This window comes from Petaurus breviceps, unplaced genomic scaffold, assembly GCF_028583685.1.
Source record: "Petaurus breviceps papuanus isolate PSGF00001 unplaced genomic scaffold, PetGlider_PUasm1.0 90925, whole genome shotgun sequence".
NCBI classification, from domain to species: domain Eukaryota; kingdom Metazoa; phylum Chordata; class Mammalia; order Diprotodontia; family Petauridae; genus Petaurus; species Petaurus breviceps.
In genome coordinates, this window is record NW_027187380.1 from 27,098,020 (window position 1) to 27,119,668 (window position 21,649).

The 21,649-nt window shown below is 40.2% G+C and overlaps 1 protein-coding gene, 1 long non-coding RNA gene and 2 pseudogenes across 2 annotated transcripts in view; all 4 read right to left on the reverse strand.

Moving 5' to 3' along the window:
* LOC138152623 (uncharacterized) overlaps positions 1-19,301 on the reverse strand; it is a 634,969-nt gene extending 615,668 nt beyond the window's left edge. The window contains exon 1 of the long non-coding RNA XR_011166153.1: positions 18,616-19,301. This is a non-coding gene — a long non-coding RNA (uncharacterized lncRNA). The remainder of the gene's footprint in view (positions 1-18,615) is intronic.
* Positions 3,085-16,363, reverse strand: CUNH17orf58 (chromosome unknown C17orf58 homolog). The gene is given in 4 exon segments (XM_069076837.1): positions 3,085-3,134; positions 3,137-3,274; positions 4,267-4,458; positions 16,185-16,363. Coding segments are annotated over 4 exon segments (459 nt in total). The 5' UTR covers positions 16,264-16,363.
* On the reverse strand, positions 10,545-12,952 carry LOC138152619 (vacuolar protein sorting-associated protein 35 pseudogene; annotated as a pseudogene).
* Positions 12,864-13,738, reverse strand: LOC138152621 (vacuolar protein sorting-associated protein 35 pseudogene; annotated as a pseudogene).
* Positions 19,302-21,649: the final 2,348 nt, after the last annotated feature.

Genomic DNA, 21,649 nt, shown 5'->3' on the forward strand with positions numbered 1-21,649 from the left:
GTTAAAATGAGATAATACTTAAAAAATGCTTTGCCTGGCCCCTCTTAAGTGCTATATAAATTCTTATTGACTTCCCTTCTTTCCCCTTCCTAGGAAGTCCAATAGGAGTGTGTTATGGGAATGGGAATCTGAAGATCTTCCCTGCCCCTTGGCCCTTTGATGGGCTTAAGTGACTCTGAGAACCTTCCCTGATTTGAAAATACACTCTGCCCCCTAATAGGCTGAATGTGCTCACCTGGAGCCTGTGGAGGGAGGCTTGTTTTTCAGGAATGCCCACACCTTGTCACTTTGTGATTGGGCAATGGGTCACAAGGGTTGTGATGGTCTCTGACCCAGGAGAAAGCTATATATACCCTGATGTGAGATTTTGCTTTGGGGCTCACTATGAGAAGAGTTGTGTGATTTGGCCAGATGAGACTCTGGGCAGCCATTGAGCCCGCCCCCCCTCCGGCTTTGAAAATGCAGATGTTGGTGCTTCCCTCTCTGGTAACTAGGTATGGGTGTAATGGTTAGACAGCTGGAAGCCCTGTCTGCTGAATTGTGTTATTTTCTGTTGTAACTTCTGTTTGTATTCTCTGAAGTTCAGGGTGCTGACTTTTTCCCCTGAACCAGGTAAATGATATATGTTTGATTGATTGAAGTAAGATTGTTAACCCATTTTGAGTCGCTTTCCTTTAGAAAAGCAGATCCAAGAACCTATGCTAGCAGCCATCCTGGGTATGCTAGGGTGCTTGCTGCTACAGACTACTATGAGAGTGGCCTTGGGCCACTCAAGTGAGAGTCCAAGTATCTCTGATGTTGGGGCTCATGGCTTTTTCCCTTTGGGATTCTACATGTGAGTTCTAACTCAGATTCTATGAGGGAGAGGGGAATAACCTTCAAAACCACAAAAATCCTCACGTAAGGGGAAGGGTCTCAGTTCCCAACACTTCTTCATGCTGGCGCCTTCTCTTTGTTCATTATTTCCATTTATCTTGTATATAGCACATTTGCACATATTTGTTTGCTGTCTTCCCCATCTGATTGTGAGCTATTTCAGGCCAGGGAATATCTTTTGCCTCTTTGTTTATTCCCAATACTTAGCACATTCCCTGGTACATAGTTGGTACTTAATAAATGTTTATTGACTGACTGATATGTGTGTATGAGAAAGAGAGAGAGTATGTGTGTGTGTGTGTGTGTGTATTATATGTATGTGTGCATTTTTTTTTTCCTAGCTAGCAATATCAATTGATTTACATTCCCCAGAGGAAGGATGGCACATGCAGTTACCAAGTCCCAAGAATTAAACATATCCTTATACACATCATAAGAAAGGTCATAGTAGCCACAAACCAGATAATCAATCCATCAGTAAGCCTTTACCTACCATGTACCAGATACTGTGTTAGGATCTGGGAATATGAAGACAAAAGTGAAACCAGTTCCTGCCCTCAAGGAGCTTACATTCTGTGGGGGAAACAATGTTTTATGTATATATCCCAATAGAAATGTGTAAGGTGCCATGAAATGAAATGCAACATAGTTTAAGGGACCCTACAAATAATTCAGCAAAGGAGACTGAGGAAAGATCAGTCAGATGGAAAATTGGGAGGCACCAATGTCACAAATGCCAAGAGCAAAAGTAAATCCAATAGGAGAAATGATCAACAGTGTCAAAAGCCACAGATGATTAGTCCAGAAGGATAAGGACTCAGAATAAAAATTTTAAAACCATTGGATTGACCAATTTAGACTGTTAGTTACCTTGAAGAAGGCAGTTTCAGTCAAGTGGTGGAATTAGAAGCCAAATTTTAAGGAGTGAAAAGTGAAGGAGAAAGATAAAGTGGAGATAATAGATATTGATGGCTTTTTCTAGGTGTTTTGCTAGGGAAGTGAGAAGGGGAAGCAAGATGTAGGATGTTAGCTTGTAGGAGCTGACAGGATTAAGGATGAAGTTTGGGATGAGATGTCATGTTTGTAGGTAGCAAAAAAAAAAAGTTTAAATTCTTATCCTGAGCAATGAGTTCTGTACACTTGTCTCCCCAGAGCCTAGCATAGCACATGGCATATGACAGGCCATTAAGGAATATTTGGGGGTGGCTAGGTGGCGCAATGAGTAAGGCACCGACCCTGGAGTCAGGAGGACCTGAGTTCGTTTCCAGCCTCAGACACCACACACACACACACACACACACACACACACACACACACACACACACAACTAGCCGTGTAACCTTGGGCAAGTTACTTAACCCCAATTGCCCTCCAAAAGGCAAAAAAAAAAAATATTTGACTGATTGTTTGATTTGGGGACCTGCAGAATATAAAAGACGTTTCACATTTTAATTTTTTAGGCTGGTATATTTAATGCTAAAGAGGCAGGATGATGAAGAGGGTCAGCCTTGGAGTCAGAAAGAACTAGAATCCAGTCCTGCCTCTGAAAAATTAGCTTTGTGACCATCCGTAAGTCACTTAACCTCTCAATCCCCCAGAAAACTCTCTAAGACTACAGAACTGCCCATCAATCAAGACTGGCAGAAGTTTCCCCACATTGGGAGCTCCCCATACAGATGAAAACACTGAGAGTGCCCACTCTCCAAAAAACTATTGCTAGGTAATGTTAATGATTTAGGCAAGTTGTGCAACAAAATAGATAGGCCTTTTAAATTCCATAAAAAGAAAATATTTTCTATGAATTATCTTTCCTCAACAACAATAATGTTTAGTTTGAAGCAGCAGAACACACAGTAAAAAATAATTAACCCTAAAAAATAAAGTGAATATGAAGCAGTGGCTTATGGATCAAACAGGCCACCTATCACAGATCTGTGCATCACTGCCTTGTACTATATTTGAATATTTACAATTAGACAAAAAATTTTAGAAGCATTTAAAATATTCAGAAACAACAACATCCTCCGCATTAGCAGGGCTGGAAGGAATCCTTGATTGGTTTAGAAGGGCTGAGCTCAAAGGGTTCCCAAACCGCTACTAGCACTAGGGGCCCAGTCTAGTGAAAGGCTAGGCTGAATGAAGGCAGATGCCCTTCAACTCACTGAATCCCAACAGACCCAAGGCCTCTGAAAAGCTTTGCAAGGGAGTTCAAATACACTTAATATGAGCTGCCCTTTGGATTTTCTCAACCCTTTGGGGTTAAATCTTTTCACAAAATTGCTGCTGCTCCTGAGCAATCCATCTCCAGGCCGTAGGCACCCTTCTAACACCTGCAGCAAAGCTGTGGAGAGCTGCCTTTTCTTGTGGTAGATGTGACCCATTACTATATACCTGCTGCCTGAAAAAGAACCAGAATATAAATGAGTCAGGCCAGATGTCAGCCTAGTGAAAGACGATGGGAAGGAGAAGGGAATATTGTAAAAGAAGCCAATAACATGTTGACTGATTTGCACTAAATCAGTGGGATTCTCTAGTCTATGAAGATCTCAAAGGGAAAAGATGCTTAAAACTCAATTCTGAGCCCATCCCAATGTATTTTTCTTTTGCTAACAATGGTGTTTTTTCCTGGAAAGACTTGCATAAACTAATGTGAAGTGAAGTGAGCAGAAACAGGACACTATTGTACACAGTAATAGCAATATTATGTGATGATCATCTGTGAATGCCTTAGCTGTCCTCAGCCATACATTGATGCAATACGATTCCAAAGGACTCATGATGAAAAATGCTATCCACCTCCAGAGAAAGAACTGATGTAGTCTGAATGCACATCCAAGCATACTGTTTTCACTTTATTTTTTTCCTGATTTTTTTTCTTTTTGTCTGTGTCTTCTTTCACAACATGACTAATATGGAAATATATTTTACATGACTGTACATATATAACCTATATCAAAATGCTTACCATCTCAGGGAACAAGGAGGACAGGGGAGGAAAGGAGAGAATGTGGAACTCAAAAATTTTTTAAATGAATTTTTAAAAAGTTATACTTGTAATTGGGGAAAAAATTATTCAAAAAATAAAAAAATTTTTTAAAATAGTAGGTTTAAAAAAAATCTGTGGATTAGTGTTTCTAGATTGCCCATCCCAGAAGTGAAAAAGAAACATCTGTGTGGATGGGCTTCAAATTGAATATACTCTCAAGTATATTGCATATTGCATGAAGATCCTGCCCATTTTTTAGCAACCAAAAAGTAGGGGAAAAAAACATGGAGTTGTCAATAGCTTGTAGTACTTGGAGTCAGGAGATGTGGTTGTCCAAATCCAACTCTTGCCAACTTAGAAGCTGTGTGATCACCGAAAAGTCACTGATTCTCATATGAGGGTTTAGGTGAAGGGAAATCCTGCATCAACTAAGCTCTGCACTAAAATTCTAGATGTTTGTAATTCTATAGCCTTAAGGATGACCAGGATTTGAATGGTAGTAACCATGTTACCAAATTCACTCATGCAATAGAATTCCTTTTCATCCATATCCCATTTGCACGCAGTCTCGCAGGTCTTCTCCATGTGGCCAGTATCTAAAAGGAGAGAAGAGAAGGACTATAAAAACAAAGGTGGATGCAATTCTAGGCAGTTGGGTAGTGAAGGAATTATATGAAGTGTGGGACCTAGAATCAGAAAACCCTGAATTTAAATCCCACCCCAGATATTCCATTTGATATGTGACCTGGGGCAAGTCCCTTAACCTCATTTTCCTCATCTGTCCAATGGGGCTAATAATACCACCCGCCTTCTTGTGATGTTAAACACCGTATGAAGCTTATTTGTCATCAGGGTTGGTGTGAATCATCCTTCTACTTACTATTATCATCCTTCTATTTCCAAAGCTGTCATTCTGTTTGAATTTTATTCTGAAAAGTTACCATTTAGGTCATAATTAAATTTAAGAGGATGCCTCAAAAGCAAATCCTTCCAGATTCCTATAGTATTGACTGTATTTACATCACCATAGAGAGATGAGAACTGGGGGTTCACTACAATAGTGAAGAGATGGGTTTTTAAGCCTCTCTAGGCTCACAGACCACAAGTGCTGGTAATGCAGCAGCATTTGGGAGAAAAGGGGAAAGACTTTGTAGATTGGTTCTTTGACAATAGATAAGAGGGACTGGAAACGAGACAGAACTTTGCCACTTACTAGCCATGTGGACCTTGAACTTAACTTAAAAGTTGTATGGGACCCATGAGCCCATCTAGTCCATTCCCTTCATCTTATGAATTGAAGCTTGGAGATGAAAACTGACTTAGCCAATGTCACGTAGCTAGTTGATGAGTCAACCAATAAGTATTTATTAAGCCCCAACTATGTAGCAGGCACTGTGCTAAGTGCTGGAGGGAGGGATGCAAAAAGACACAAGAGATAATTCATGAGCTTGAGGAGCTTAATGGGGGAGACTAGAAACCAAGTCTACTGATTTTTTTATCTAGAGTAGTGCTTCTTAAACTTTTTCCACTTATGACTCCTTTTTACCCAAGAAATTTTTACACAACCCCAGGAATATAGGTGTATAAAATACGTATACAAATCAAACATTTACTGATATATTTTAAAACAATTCTTTGGTATACATATAATTTGGCAGTTTATTAATGATGAAAGCAATTTTGCATACTAATGAGATGGATGTGTGTGTTTGTTTTTACATTAAGAATTAAATCTTGGTGGGATATTTGATACCGCAGAACACAGCATCTTTAATGCTTTTCAAAGTTGATCAATGTTTTGATTTTATAATCATCGATGCTTGTTGAACACTGTTTCACATACATACATAGTACAAAATGGCAGAAACATGTTTAGGACCACTTGAGAAATTGTTGGAAATTCTGTCCTAATCCTAAGCCAAAATTCATCTAACAACTTTTTAGGAAACTCAAGTTTTAAACCTGTGTTGCTTGATAACTCAGCAAATTCTTCTTGAACTTTTAATGGCATATGATTGACCTTTTTTATTTTAATTGACTTTTTTATTTTAATTTAACTAAGTTTATGAACCCAACTTAGTGTTTTATAATAAAATTTGAAGGGAAGTTTTTCTAGGACTGTGTCTCCAGGCACTTCAGATGATCAATTGTAACTCTTACAATTAAATCTTTGGAAAGGTTATTTTCAATTTTATAATTATATATAGAGAGAGATACACACATGTGTATGTATATATGTATGTATATGGACATATATATGTATATATATAATTCTTCAATTTTATAATCATCTGTAGCTATAAACATTTCTACCCTATTTTTCCATATGTTAACTTTTTAAGTAAAACTTTCAATTTTATCTTTTAACATAAATGTTACAATTTTTCCTTAATATGACATGTTTAAATCATACAGTGAATAGAGCATCGGCCCTGGAGTTGGGAGGACCTGAGTTCAAATCTGGCCGCAGACACTTAACACTTATTAGCCATGTGACCTTGGGTAAGTCACTTAACCCCAACTGCCCTCCTAAAAGAAAAAAAAATCCAGCAAATAACACAATTTTGAAAGCCATAAGTCATTATGAAAAAAATTAACAAAATCAGATTTCTGCTCAGTCAAAACATAACAACTTCACCTTTCAACTTCAATAATCTGTTTAAACTTCACCTCCTTAAGAGTCACCTTACCTCTGCATGCAGTAATAAGCTTTTGTAATCAGAGTCCATGTCTTTCCAAAGGTTTGAAAACAAATGATTCATAAGGTCATGGCTTTTAATGAAGTTAATGATTTTGATAGAATTTCAAAGTACAACTCTGGTGATATGTTTTTACTATGAATGCCTCCCAATGGATCATGCCATTAACTTTTGCTACAAAGCCAACATTCTTGTCCCTCGTTGCTCCAGCACCATCTGTAGAGACCCCAATGCAATTTTTCCATTGTAAACCTTCATTTGTGGAAAATTCATCAACCTTAAGATATATATATCTTCCCCTCTTGTGCCCCCTTCCAAAAGGCATATATGCTTCCTTCATACACATATCTTACATAAAGTAACAACTGTGCCTTGTTAGAAATATCAGTTGTTTCATCTAACTGAATTGCAAACTGAAATTAAGGCTGCCCTTAAGCCTGGTAATAAGCTGCTAGAATTGGTCATCACTAATTTGAGAAATTCATTTAGAAACAGTATCATTTGATAAAAGAATTTGATGAATTTTATACCCATATTCTTTTTATTCTTTTTCTTATCAGTTTAGGTGTACTACAACCTGGTAGCAAAGACAATACTGCATTGTCATCAGTATTTTTACTTCTGTCTAAATTTAGTCACTTATTCCTATCTAAAAAATATTTTTGTCCTAAAATATAAATACCGCTAATAATTTCCCAAATAAATGCTAGCTTTAGTTTATGCAATTACATTTACTTGTGCTTTATTTTAAAAATTGATATTCACACTTATGTAAACATACAGTGGTGATGGTGGAGAAATATTATTAGAGGGCTTTTGTCTTTACTTGCTGCAATTAAACACATGTTTCTGTAAAAGAATGAGATAACAGCAATTCTAAAAATCAAACATTCTAACACAATTGAATCTGAAGATATACTAACTAGATACATGCTGAGGAATGACAGGAGAAATATATTAAAAGTCTTTATTTTCTGTAATTAAAATGTTATGTTGCTGTAAGAGCAGAAAACTTTGTGTGTACAATACAAACACTGCAATTCATAATATACAATAGTCTTGAATCTGAACCAAGGTGTTTCTGGCAGTGTTCGTTGGTGTTGTGGGGGTGTGATGGAAGTGTGTTCAGAACCAAGGTTTCCATGAAGTCAGGTGATGCAACATGGGTAAGTACTGCCAGAAACACCTTGTGACCCCCCCACATTTGGTTATTGATCCCATATAGTGTCATGACCCACATTTTAAGAAGCTTTTGTCTAAAGGGCTTACCACTTGACCCCTCCTACTACTTTCTGAGTTTCTTTCCCTCACCTATGAAATGGAAGTAACAATGTTTGCAAAACCTCATAGGATTGTAAAGAAGACTATTGAAAGTGAGATCATGAATGTGAAGGTTCTGGTCAATATATCAATTAAGCAACACACATTTAAGTTAGCACCTACCAAGAGCCAGGCACTGCAATGGGTCCAGAGGACACAAGACAAAATTGTTAATGGTCTCTATCCCAAGTTAATTACTTTTACTGCTTTGAGTGACAGGGACAGAAAAATTGAGTGGAACTTTCAAAGAGGCAATGAGGTCTGAAGGGTGAAAGGATTATGGGGAAGCATAGGTTGGAGAAGGGAAGATTCAGATTCAGCTTTCTTTGAATATTTGAAAGATTGTTTAGATCAGGGCTTCTTAGGCTTTTTCCACTCATGTCCACTTTTATGTTTCAGCAGCATTCATTGGTGTTGTGTGGCCTGAAGGCATGCACAGTGCAAAGTGCACATGCTGTGTGTTCAGAATATGTGACATGGGCAAGCACTGCCAAAAACACCTCGGATCTATTACGTGTTTGATTTTTAATTAATTTTTGGTCTTTCAGTGTTCAGAAACCTTTACTGTTGCCAATTTTTTTTGTGACCCCATATGGGGTCACAACCCACAGTTTAAGAAAAGCTGGTTAACAGGAGAACATTGTACACAGTAATAGCCATAGTGTGAGATGACTGACTTTGCTAGGCTTAGGCCTTCTAAGCAATGCAAGGACCTAAAACAATTCCAAAGGATTCAAGATGGAAAATGTCATCCACATTCCAGAGAAAGAATTATGGAATCTGAATGTAGAGCAAGGCAGACTATTTTCTTTTGTGTTTGTTTTATTTTTTTTTTTCATTCTTGCGGTTTCTCCCATTCATTCTAATTCTTCTTTACAACATGACTAATGTGAAAATGTTTAATATGAATGTATATGTAGAGCCTATATCAAATTGCCTGTATTCAGACTGTACCAAAAGAAAAAGGAATGCTAAGAGTCTGTAGGGGGAGAAGTAAGAATCATAAGAGGCTGTGAAGAGACAAACAGAGGGCCAGTCAGCTTATCAGTCAAGACATAAGGGCACCGAGAACCTTTCACAGACTGACCACAACCTACTTTTCCAGCTTGATGGTACGTTACTGCTCCACCTGATCCAGGATACACTCTAACCTCCAAACAAGCACTTGCTCTCCCACTCCCTTACCTTTGTTTATACCAGGGGTGGGGAACCAGAGATTGGTTCTGTGAAGTTTGGATTCAAAGAGCTGCACTTGAGGACCTAGAGGTCCACGTGTGACCTTGAGGCTACAGGTCTCCATCTCTGGCTTATACTGTACCCTGTGAAGAGGCAGCATGCTACAGTGGATAGAACATTTACTCTAGTCAGAGGACCTTGGTTCAAGAACTACCTCTGATGCTTACTTGCTGTGTGACCTTGAATGAATCACTTAACTTTCCTCCTCTGTAAAATGAGGGAGTTAGATTAGATGGTCTCTAAGATTTCTTCTAGCTCTAGACCTATGAACCAATGCCTGGAATTTTCTCCCTTTGCCTCTCAATCTGTTCAATAGTATAACCTGATTAAAAGCCAAAGTAAAAGGAACATTCTCCATGAAACTTTCTGTAATGGGAATGAATGTAATCACATGGAGCCTGTGGTGGGAGGAGTTTGCTGAAGGGTAGAGCAGAGCCCACAGGAAGCTGGGAGTCAGAACAACTAGACAGTGTGAGAGAGAGGACAAACTCCAGGGAGACAGTTAGGCTTGTGAGTAAATGTTGGCTTGTGGGAAGGCTAAAGGATGCTGCGACTCTGTGATGTTACGGTTTATTAACTTCTTTGCTACTATGATGGAATTGGCTTACTGGTTTTGGGATTTGATTTTTTGGTGTGTGAACAAATGTTTTGCGTCTGTCTTATATATGGAGAGTCTGTTACACTTTGCAGCTGAGCACTATGCCGGCGTATTTACAGCAGCCATTGGCGCTGTATCTTCTCTGACATACTCTTCCCACAGTGCACGAAGACATGAAGGACGTTTTTTCCCTCAGATCTCCCATGGTGCTTGTTGTTCCTTCTCCGTCCCCCAGCTTCCCACAGAATATGAAAACAGAAACTGTGCCAACCCTGCCCAAATGACCAAAGAGCCGCAGCAGCTCTGCAATCTCTGTGAGCACTAAAAAATACAGAGAGCTCACACAGGCTATCAAAACCTCAGTTAACTCTAAAAACAAAACAAAACAACAGTTAATACTGTTTATAAGCAAAAAGCTCTCTTTATCCCATTGGAGGAGGAAAACTGGACACACATGCTACCAGGCCCCCAGCCCTCATACCTCCGCAGGAGACCTACTTCAGTGTGGACAGATCTACATGCTTGTGCTAGTGGCTACGCAGTGAGTTGTAACACTGACGCTGAGGGGTAACAGCAACAATGAGACAAATCTGATTCATAGTAAGATTTCATGACTGGCACGTGGGTACTACAAGTGCTTGTCCAAGCTCAGAGACAATAGTGTGAAACGAAGTCTGGGATTTTGCTGTGGGTGAGTTCATCCAGAGGGTGAGTGCAAAGGATTGTTGTTATGCCAAGCTCAGGGCACAGTTTGCTTGCTGGGCCTTAGCTCTAGAAAACAGGGTGTCTACCAATAGTAAAAAAGAGAGGCATGGTCTTGACATAGAGATTCTTTTTTTGTTGTTGTTGTTATAGCAATTTTATTATTTCACTGGTGCAAAATCATGATACTTGTGTAATGCATTTTCCCCTAAATTTACAATAATGAAGGTTATATATAAACTATATAGATCACAATTTCTCTATTTTTTGTACGATTTAGAACAACATTTCCTTGATAAATATGATAAGTATAGGCCACTAGTGGATGTCCAAAAATGCAAAATATAAACTTCTGGTTTTAACCATGGTGCTTTTAAACTCTCAAACATGCATTAATATACTCTAGTTTTAGGGGAAATATTACACATAGCCTTGTTTTGCATTTAAAGAAAAGCTCAAGCTGAATTCAACATACAATATCTCTCCCACCCCCAAATCAAATCTCTTGTAAAAATCAAGATGGAATACAAAGACAGACAGCACTAGCCACTTCCTGGTTAGTACTCCCTAGGACTGAATAAAATTACAGAAGCAACAACAAACAGTGAAGAGAAACAGAAAGAAAAGATTAGTAGCTGCAAGAAGAGACTTGAAGATCAGAGGAATTAAAAAAAAAAAACCAATTCAATCATGCTACTTCTGGTGATCAGAGAGACATCTGATGACCCAACTTGAATACCTGTGAAGTGAATTAATTTGTTAAGGTCCTGAAGGTGAGTGTCTGCAGGTGCTGAATAAAATATATCACAGATAAGAGAAAGATAACCTAACTTGGCATTTCTGAAAGGCACAATCTATGGGGGGGAATAATCTAGCATAATAAAAAAACATACTGTATGTGAATGGAAGGTGTGTCTGTGTTTCTTCTCTTTAAAGCACAAGACCTTCATAAATTGGCCCCTCAGACTCTGGTGATTCCCTCCTCAAGCGCAAATGCTCCAGGGTGTTGTGAAAATGTTTGTTAATCTGTTCTGTTTCTTCACTGGACTCAAGATTTGGAAGGTCTTCTCTTATCTTCTGGATAAGTTGATTCAAAACTTGAATTGTCACCGCATCATTTTCCTTTTCATAAAAATAGATATATCTGTTCAGAATTTCTATAAAAAGCTGAACTTGCAGCGAGGGATCCATGCACTGATTTGCGATCTTCAGAGCCTTCTTTAAGCATTCCATTACTCTCTTGCCTCCATGAAGCTCTTCTCCATTCTTGTCTGTGTTTCTACCAGACCAGAAGAGATGGGCACATGTGCTCACAGCTCGGCCCTGGTCTGGTTTCTTGAGCAGTTTGGAAGCTGCCAATGCACATTGAGTCCTTAAGGGCTCATGGTTCTCTTCACTGAAGCACTTCATCCTCTCAAATGTCCCAATGATCAAGGTGATGGCAGCCAGCTGGGCTTTAGAATCACTGATTTCATCTTCATACAGAGAAAATGCCTGGGACATAAATTCATATGCCACTGTTTCATGGTTTTCAAAACCAATTTCCCCAGCAGCCAGAGCTCCTTGAAGGAAAAGTCGTAGAGGCAGCTCTGCCAATTCTGCTTTAATTAAAGCACTGATAGTCTGATGTGCAAATGAAAAAATCTTCTGACACTTCTTCTCCCATTTGTCATCCACTTTGGAATTTTCTTTGTACCGGAAAGCCAGTTGATATGCAGCAAACACCAAGGGAGGGAGTGTAAAGCGAATACGTTGGTTCCCACCAGCTCCAAAATGTTTCCGTGCCGTGTTTAAAATCAAGAACTGCTGATCGGGGTCATCTGACCGCAGAAGATGAATGAATCTTCCCACAAGGCTCTGCTCATCAGCAAAATCTTCAGGGTCTGGGTCTTCCACAGGCTGATCTGGTTGGTCTTGAATCAATGTTGATACTAGATTCATGATGGCATCCACCTGGTCTTGTGACACAATTTCGGTGTTATAATCCAGGACGTTACTAAGCATGTAACAACTCATACTCTTTCTGGATACATAGTCAAAATACTCAAAGAGAGGATGAAAATGTTTTAACTTCAAAACTGTTAAAATGTTGTTATAGGTGTCAACAGGTATCTTCAACAGCCTTGTAAGCTCCTTTGAAACTGCACTGCTGGTAGCAATATGTTCTAGATTTAGCTTATTAAATATTTCCACTGTTGTTTCTAACACTTTATCAACATAATCCACACGATCTGGATAGCACTTCATGGCAAGGTTAATGAGAGACACTTGTAAAGACACCACATCTTCTGAAGGCATGTCTTGTCTGGACTGTATTACAGTAGCCACTTGCTGTGAAAATATGTCAAAAAGTTTAATATCTGCTGGGATTCCAGGTCCATCTTCACGGTGAGCAAATAAAGCTAATCTATCAATTAAAGCAATGATTATGTTTTTCACATTTACATTTTGGTGTAATTCAGCACAGGCTCGAAGAAAAGGGTTCAAGGTCTGTAGATGAAATTCATCAGGGAAGACCTGAATGATACATTCCATGAGATACTCTTGAGCCAAGGCATCCCTGCAATTCACAACTTGTTCCAAGATACCAGTCAAAACAATCTGTTTGTATCACTCCACATTTACACCTTCCAACTGACTGAGGCAGACCAAATTTGTTCCCACTAGAATTCTAAGCTCTTGTCTTTCCCGTTCTCGTTTCTCTCTATCCCGGCTATGTCCTTGATGCTGCATTTGCACCCAGAGCTTGTTCATTTCTGCAAAGTTTAGTAGTACAAAATCCATAGAATCACTGATGTCTCCAGTTGTTTCTTCATCCATTGGCTCTCCTTCATCTGGCAAAATGTTTCTAGTACACTGAAGAAGGTAATTTCGAAGAAATAGACCTCTTAAGGAATGCTGTACACCATGGCACATCTCTACCAAATCTTTCAAAATATCTTTTCTGGACTGAGGAAATGACTTGACATAAACAACTCCCACTGTAATTAGTAGATAGAGTCTTGGGATAATATTTCCAGCGTACTGTACAAGTTCATAGAGATCTGCTACTTTCCTTCCTTTGGCAAATTCATCTGTCAAGTAGACCTCCAAATAGTGCAGTTCATCAGAAATAGCCATATAAAGTTCATAGTAGCTCTTTGGTGATAACATAGATGTTTGAAGTTCACCAAGCATGTTAGAGGCATGTTTCAGAGCATCCATAAGCTTGTTTTTGTCCAGGCATCGTTTCATCTGGAATGACTGAACCTTCACAGCCTGAATAGCTTCATCTAGGAGCTTTTCCTGCTCATCCTGTGGTGACTGCTGTGTTGTCGGCATGGTGACTGCCCGGAGCCTGCAGCAAGCAGCACCAGGCATGGAGATTCTGACATCTGTTTCACTGAGTTTTTTATCCTTGCATTCCCCACTGCAATGAACTTTCTAGTGTAGTTGTCGGGTATGATATGGCATTATGGTCTACTTTGTGTATCATTCCTTTATCTGTCTTTAACTTTCATTCCTTGTTGCTAGAACTTAAGTTCCATAAGGGCAGAGACCCCATCTTATCTAAAAGTTGTATCTCCTTCAGTTTCATAAATGTTTAGGTTTTTTAAAAAAATTACTGAGTGAAGCTTTCCAACCCTGTAACACCTCTTAACAAGTAACATCAAATTGTTCCAGACTTCCATCTCTGAAATCTCTTTTTTGATCCTTTTTATGAAAAAAAAAATCTCACTGCTTTGGTCCCCTTCTTTTATACATCTTTTACCTTTTATATCTAGAACATCTGCCTCTTGCTTATTGACAGCTTGTCCAGAATGCCTAAATAATAAATGCCATGAAATGAAGATGGGAATACAGAACAATCTCCTGGAGGGGCAGCAAACTAATTGTTTATATGCCCCCGACAATACAGCTATTTGGTTTTCCCCTCCCTGATGACAAAGTCATTCAGAGCTCCACAGTATCCCATGCCCTTTGAGCTGTACCAAAAAAATATCTTTAATGGGATTTCTGCATCTCTCTTATTAATATACTATAGACTCAAAAAAAGATCTACAGATCTTGTCTTAGCTATCCTGAGCTATCCTCTCCCTTTAATTTTTTCTCTTTCTTTAGTGATTGAGAGAAAGGCCTGCAGTGGTATGTAGTAAACACCAAAAAATTAATAATTGTCACCAAATCTTGTGGATAAGCACATTCTGTGCACCTCTCTTTTTACTCCTCTCTTTTTTACTATTAGGAGACATCCAGAGCTAAGGCCTGGAAAGTGAGCTGTGCCCTGAGCTTGGCATAACCACAATCCTTTGCACTCACCCTCTGGATGAAGTCACCCACAGCAAAATCTCAGAATTGTTTCACACTGTTGCTTTCAATCCTCATCTTGTCAAGGAGCTCTGAAGTTAATCAACTTGTCCTCCTTGATTACTGAATCTCATCTTCCCATTAACCTGAAAGACTAGGCTGACCTAACCAGCAGGCACAGGAACTAACTTCTTTCTTTCTTTTTCTTCCTTCTTTTCCTTTCTTTTTTTCCCCTTCCTTTTATTGGTTTTTTTAATTTTATTTATTTTGTTTTGGGGTTTTTTGCATTCTTTCCCCCTTAGTTTTAAGTAATCAGTGCCATTAGGGCCCCTTTGCAACCTTGATGATCTCCTTAAAACCATCTTTCCTCAGGAATAACAGCTGCTTATATAGTTCCTGTCGTAAAGGGTCAGTTTTGACTCAGTATGTTAAATATTGTGCCAGGCACAGCAGAACAAAACTTTGGTCTGTATCCAACTCCTTACTATCAACTATCACCATTTGTTGTCATGAGAAAGATTGATATTTGGGTTAAACGCCCCTGAACCCATTCAATTTCCATGTGGAAAAATAATCTAAAGTAAATTGCCCTGTGCAAGTTACAGGAGCTATTTTTCCAGGAGACTGCAAATCAAAGGAAACATCCAAAGGAAAACAAAAACATCTTCCCCCCAGAGACTGCCTCTGTCTGCCTTTATTGCCTCCGTCTGCCTTTATTGCCTCCATCCCTTATTTTCATCTCATCTCTGAAATATGATTTTAAGGAGAGATGTACCCATCTCTTTGTGCCTCGGGAAGAGTGAAGATGTTTCCAGATCTCTCCTGACTCTGTTCCCCTCCCACCCCTTAATTTAACCCCTGCTCCTGCCTTCTGCAGACTCTGGGAGGGATTATTTTCCACTTTCCCTTGGGAGGATGCACCAGCTTCAGCGTGCAGCTGCAGACACCTCTCAGGGGGCTTCCCTGGAGGCTCGGGTATAGCATGCCCTTCTAAAGGCACACAAACACCCCCCCACCACACACACACACACACACACACACACACACACACACAGTCAGAGCCTGGGAGCTTAGCAGAGAGACTATTCCGGACAGCTACCACAGGGCCACTGAGACCCTCCCCGAATGCCAATCCTGAATTGCATTCTGGGCGCCTAGCCCATGCAGAGGTCCAGAGAGGCAGGCACTCAGCAAGCCCTTTTGCTACATCAGGCTGCTGGCTCTGCTGATGGAGCAGCTACTTAACATGCAACCTTTCCTCTAGCTCTCCCCACTGCTCTCTCTTCAGATCATTGTAGTGGCAAGCCTAGAATGAGCATCTCTCTCCTAAGAGGCTGCCAAAGGAAAACACACTCTGGAAACCTCCTGGGCTTAATTCTCAGGGGCACACAAGCCTGAAGTTAGCCTGCCCTTCCCTCACCTCCTCCTAACTCCTTGCTTCTCTCTCTCTCAAGAGCTCTCTGCCTTTCTCCCTTCTTACCTTTTCTCTCCGTCACTGGGGTTTCTGAGGATGATCCAATGAGCAGCCAGAGAAGCCAGAAAGCTCTCTCTGATAGCATTGTGAAGACCTCTTTGGCAGTCTCTAAAGCTGAGCTTTCAGCTTTTGCTTTCCTCACTCAATTCTCCACCCCCATTCATGCTAATGAGGGGCAGCCTTTGGAGAAACTGGGAATCACTTACTGAACCGACCACTGAAACGAGAGCAAACTCCAAAGTGACCCCTCTACCTACCCTTTCTCCCCAAGATGATGGGCATGGGGTCACCTCTTTTCTCCTTTCATTTTCTGTTTGAAGAATTAAATCGTGGCCCATGCTCTGAAGAAAGGGGAACATACTAAAGAATGCCCAGAATGGTGAAAGAGGGAAACTCTCTCATGCTGGATCAATGTATGAATGTAAAAATATTATTAAGGACACAAATACGAAATGTAGACAGTCTCAGCTTTCAAGGACTTTACATTTTAAAATCTAACATCTAACAGAAGTAGATGACATATATAAAGGCAATGTGACCAGGGAGGGGCATTTTAATTTGAAAAGTTAGAGAAATGATCAGTGGAGCCACAGAAAAATAAAGTAACATACCCTTCAAAGTAGTAATATAGTAATAGTCTTAGTTACTATTAGTAACACTAAAAAATAGTACTAGTAAAATAATAATAATAATACCTCCTGATTGGAAAGAGAGTCAGGAAAAGAAAAGAAAAGTAGGGATTTACCATCCAAGCAATAGCAAGTTGGCCAGCAAGAAGATGGGGAAAGAATAGTTAAAGTGAAGTATGACTGGGCCCTGTGTGAAGTAGTAAGTCAAGTCAGGCACACATCAATCAGAACAGCAGCTTCCCCAGGGCAGGATTCCTTCAACTAAAAGGACTAAGTCATTAGGGCCTGACCTCTGATTCAGTATGGCAAGACAAGACCTGGTTTGGAGTATCTGAGAAGACTTAGGGATGATTTAAGAATTATTTCTATTTTAAAAATAATTGATTTTGATGTATTTTGTTTTTATAACAGCTACACTTCCCCCTGTATTCTTCTCTCAAAACCATTTTTTACAATCAAAAAGAAAATTTTAAAGAGGATAAAAAATCAGCAAAACCAACAAGTGTGTATATACATACATACATATGTATGTATATACACATATGTGGATAAATATATATGCATATACATATATGCACATATATATTCCTATGTATATGAAGTTTCACTTTTATGAACCCAGCAAAGAAGCAATGCTTTGGATTTCATCGTGACCCCAAATGTCTTCTCATATATTGTTTTCCTTCTGCATTTCTTTGTATCGCCAGTGCTTAGTGCAGCACATAGTAGCTCTTAATAAATGTTATTAACTGCAAAGCAGTGTGGTGAATCTGGAGCTACAATTATTAAAATAAAGTTGCTGTTACCATTAAGAAGCTTAAAAACACTTGTTCAACCTTAAAATGATTTGTAAATATGAGTTGTTATTAATGACAGTGTAATGTAACCCTAATCTCTAAAGAGATTGGCTAGATATTTGCTCCAGACTAACATTTTCTAACTAGTAGAGCTGTCCAGCAGCATAAGGACCTGGCTTTCATGGGAGTAAACACTTTGTCACTATAGATCATAAACTGGAATCAGGATTGCCATCTGTCAGGAATACTGTAATGGGGCTCCTATGAAAAATGAGAAGTTGGTCTACATGTCCCTCTATGGTGCCTTCCAATTCAGCCAATTATTAAGACTTCTGAGATATGTCTGTCCTCAGTATATATGTTTCCTGAGCTTATTATGCCCAGGTAGAGTACTTCATGGATAGTAGGAGCTTAGTGTTTGGTTAGTTGAAGTGAACTAAAGAAAGTATGGCGAGGGGGGGGGAGACTCAAGATGGCAGAGTAGAAGCGCAACCTCCAAGTGGCTCCAGCTTTCACCTTCCTCAATCCGTGTAAAAGGGGACTCTGAACAAACTTTGCAGCTGCAGAACCCACAAAATGACTCAGAGAATCTAACCTCCTGTAACGCAATGCCAAGGAAAGGCAACTTCCCAAGGTTCAGAATACCAGCATAGGTGCTCTCCATTTTATTCAGTGACAAACCAAGAACAGAGAAGATCAAAACATGACATCATTCAAAATACAGCATTTACTAAGTGTGATTAAATAATCTCCAAGTACTACCCCACCCCAGGACCTTCCATTCATTCAATCAATTACAAAGTCCCTGTTCTAAATACTACTCCACCCTAGGCTGTACCTTCATTTAGTCCACCACAAAGCCCCTCTTCTCAAATGGAGGTTAGTTTCCAAACATAAGTAAAGTACCTTCATCTGTTCAATCACAGAGCACAAAAAGGTCAAAAGTTCCCCACCCCTGGATCACAATTGAATCTACCCCAGAGTTACAAGTCCAAGCACAGCACTTAATACCCAAATGGAGGTCTTTTCTTCATCTTGACACGAGGCAAGTTCTCAGCAATCTTAGTTCCTGGGGAGACAAGGCTTAGCAAGGCCACAAGATACATTGCCAGTCTCTTCATTAATTCATCCTGTGTCTGTAGAACAGTCCTAGAAGCCCTGAAAACATTAGCAAAACCCTCTCCCAGGATTTCTGTAAACATACCACAAGAAAATCCTTCTTCAGGGCTTCTGAACCAACAGAAAGGTTCCCAGACCCCTGCAAAAACAGCACTGTCCTTCACCAGTGGACAGTATTCACTCTGTCTGCAGGACAGTCTCCAGACCCCTGCAACAACAGCACTGTCCTTCACCAGTGGACAGTATTCACTCTCTGTCTGCAGGACAGTCTCAGGGCTTCTTAACCAAAAGCCAGGTTCCAGGACTTCTTCAACAGGACAGTCTTTCACCAGTGGACAAATCTGGCAAAACAACATCAAAACAGACAGACAAAGTACCAGCAAAACAGCCATGTCTCCTCAGTCCTTGGCAGCTCCAGGGGGCAGGTCTCAAAAGTCCAGGGCAATTCAAAGTGGCCCCCAGCAATTCTTTCAGTCTCTCTCTGCCTCCACGAGGGGCTACTTCCAAAAAGTTCTTCTGCCTCTCTCTTGTGTCTCTCCAAATCTACGTCACCAGCTCCTCCCAGTTCAGGACTTTCTTTTCACATCAACAAGTCCATCCCACAGGTGGGATTAACAAGCTCTGGGTTTTAACACAATCAGTTTGAAAACCGAGCCAACACAGGGGGATCTCCACATTCCATTACTATCACACCTCCCGCTGAGGACAGCCCGCCAGGCCGGCAGGAATCGGCCAGTGCACTCTGGGAGCAGAGGCCAGGCCCTGGTTTTAGCCCCAGGGCGGGTCTGACCAGCCTCAGGCCAGAGGGACTTCAGATCAAGAGTAGCTGTGACTGTTTCCAGACTTATCAACATACAGATGCAAAGGACAAAGTGAGAGATCAGTGCAGTCTGGTCTTTGGGACCCAGTAAGTGGGAGTGTGTGGCTTTTGTCCCCAGGGTAAGAAGCCACTGAGATGCAGGCACAGACAGCCAGCCCCACATGGCAGCTTCAGCTCCTGGCCTGCAGAGTGTAGGGAGACCAAGAAACCAGTCTGAGGGGTAATCGCTCTTGCTTTAACCTGCTTGGATCTGGATTGCAGTCTAGGGTGGAGGTCCTAGGGTGCGTGACCAGCTTGCCTGAGCGTGTGGAGGCCTCAGAGAGGGTACCCATCTAATACCTCCGGCAGCAGAGAAAACCCCAGTGTTTGGGATGAAAACTCCCCTGTCTGGTGGCAGAGTCCTACTGTGGCAAAAAGCCCAGGGGTTAAGTGACTGAGGAGCGACATGACCAGGCAAAGGAAACAGAGCAGACAGAAGATTCCAACATTAGACTCCTATTTTGGGGGACAAAAAGGAGCAAAGCATGGAACAGGAGGAAGACAGTGAAGTCAGAATTCCTGCACCAAAAGCTTCAAAGGAAAATACGAGCTGGCTAAAGGCCATTGAGGACCTTAAGAAGCCGATAAGAGAAGTGGAGGAAAAATTGGGAAGAGAAATGAGAACAATGCAAGAAAATTACAAAATGAGAGTCAACAACCTGACTGAGGAAAATACCACCTTAAAAAAAAAGACTAACTCAAATGGCAAAAGAGACTCAAAAAGGCAATGAGGAGAAGAATGGCTTAAAAAGTCGAATTTGGCAGATGGAAAAAGAATCTCAAAAATTCAGTGAGGAGAATCATTCCTTCACAATTAGATTGGAGTAAATGGAAGCTAGTGACTTTAAGAGAAGTCAAGATGATGTTAAACAGATCCAAACAAATGAAAGAATAGAAGGCAATGTGAAATATCTCATGGGAAAAACCACTGACCTGGAAAATAGATCCAGGAGAGAGAATTTAAAAATTATTGGACTACCTGAAAGCCATGATCTAAGTAAGAACCTAGAAATCATCCTCCAGGAAGTTCTCAAAAAAACCTGCCCGGATGTTTTAGAACCAGAGGGCAAAATAGAGGTTGAAAGAATCCACTGATCACCTCCTCAAAAAAATCTCAAAAAGAAAACTCCTAGAAATATTATAGCCAGGTTCTGGAATTCCCAGATTAAGGAGAGAATATTACAAGCATCCAGGAAGAAACAATTTGAATATTGTGGAAACACAATCAGGATAACCCAGGATCTGGCATCTTCTGCACCGAGGGATCGAAGGGCTTGGAATATGATATTCCGGAGGTCAAAGGAGCTGGGATTAAAACCAAGAGTCACCTACCCAGCAAAACTGAGTACCATGTTTCAGGGGAAAATATTGTCATTTAGTGGAATAGAGGACTTTCAAGCATTCTTAATGAAAAAACCAGAACTGAATAGAAAATTTGACATTCAGATACAAGAAGCAAGAGAAGCATGAGAAGGTAAACAGGGAAAAGAAATCATAAGGAACTTATTGAAGTTGAACTATTAACATTGCTACATGGAAAAACAATAATTGTAACATGAAACTTTTCTCAGTATGAAAATAGTAGAAGGGAAGAGACAGAATAGGGTAAACTATCTCATAGAGAAGAGGCAAGGGAAAATGGTTACAATGGAGGGGAATAGGAAGGCAAAAGGGAATGGGCAAACCCTATTCCCATTGAATTTGGCTTGGAGAGGGAATGAAATACACACTAAATAGGGTATCTCACCCTATAGGAGAATAGGGGGGAAGGGGATGAGAGGGGAGATGATAGAAGGGAGGGCAGTCTGGAGGGGAGAGAAGTTGGAAGCACCCACTTTTGAAAAGGGATGGGATCAAAGCAGAGAATAGAACAAGTGGAAGGTGGAATGGGAGGGAGGGAAATATAGTCAGTCTTTAACAATATATCTACTATGTTATTGTTTTGCATTAGCCACACATGTACAACCTATACTGAACTGCTTATCTTCCCAGTAAGGGTGGGTGACAAGGGAGGAAGGGAATGAATCTCGAATGCAAAGTTTTAAAATCAAATGTTTAAATATATAT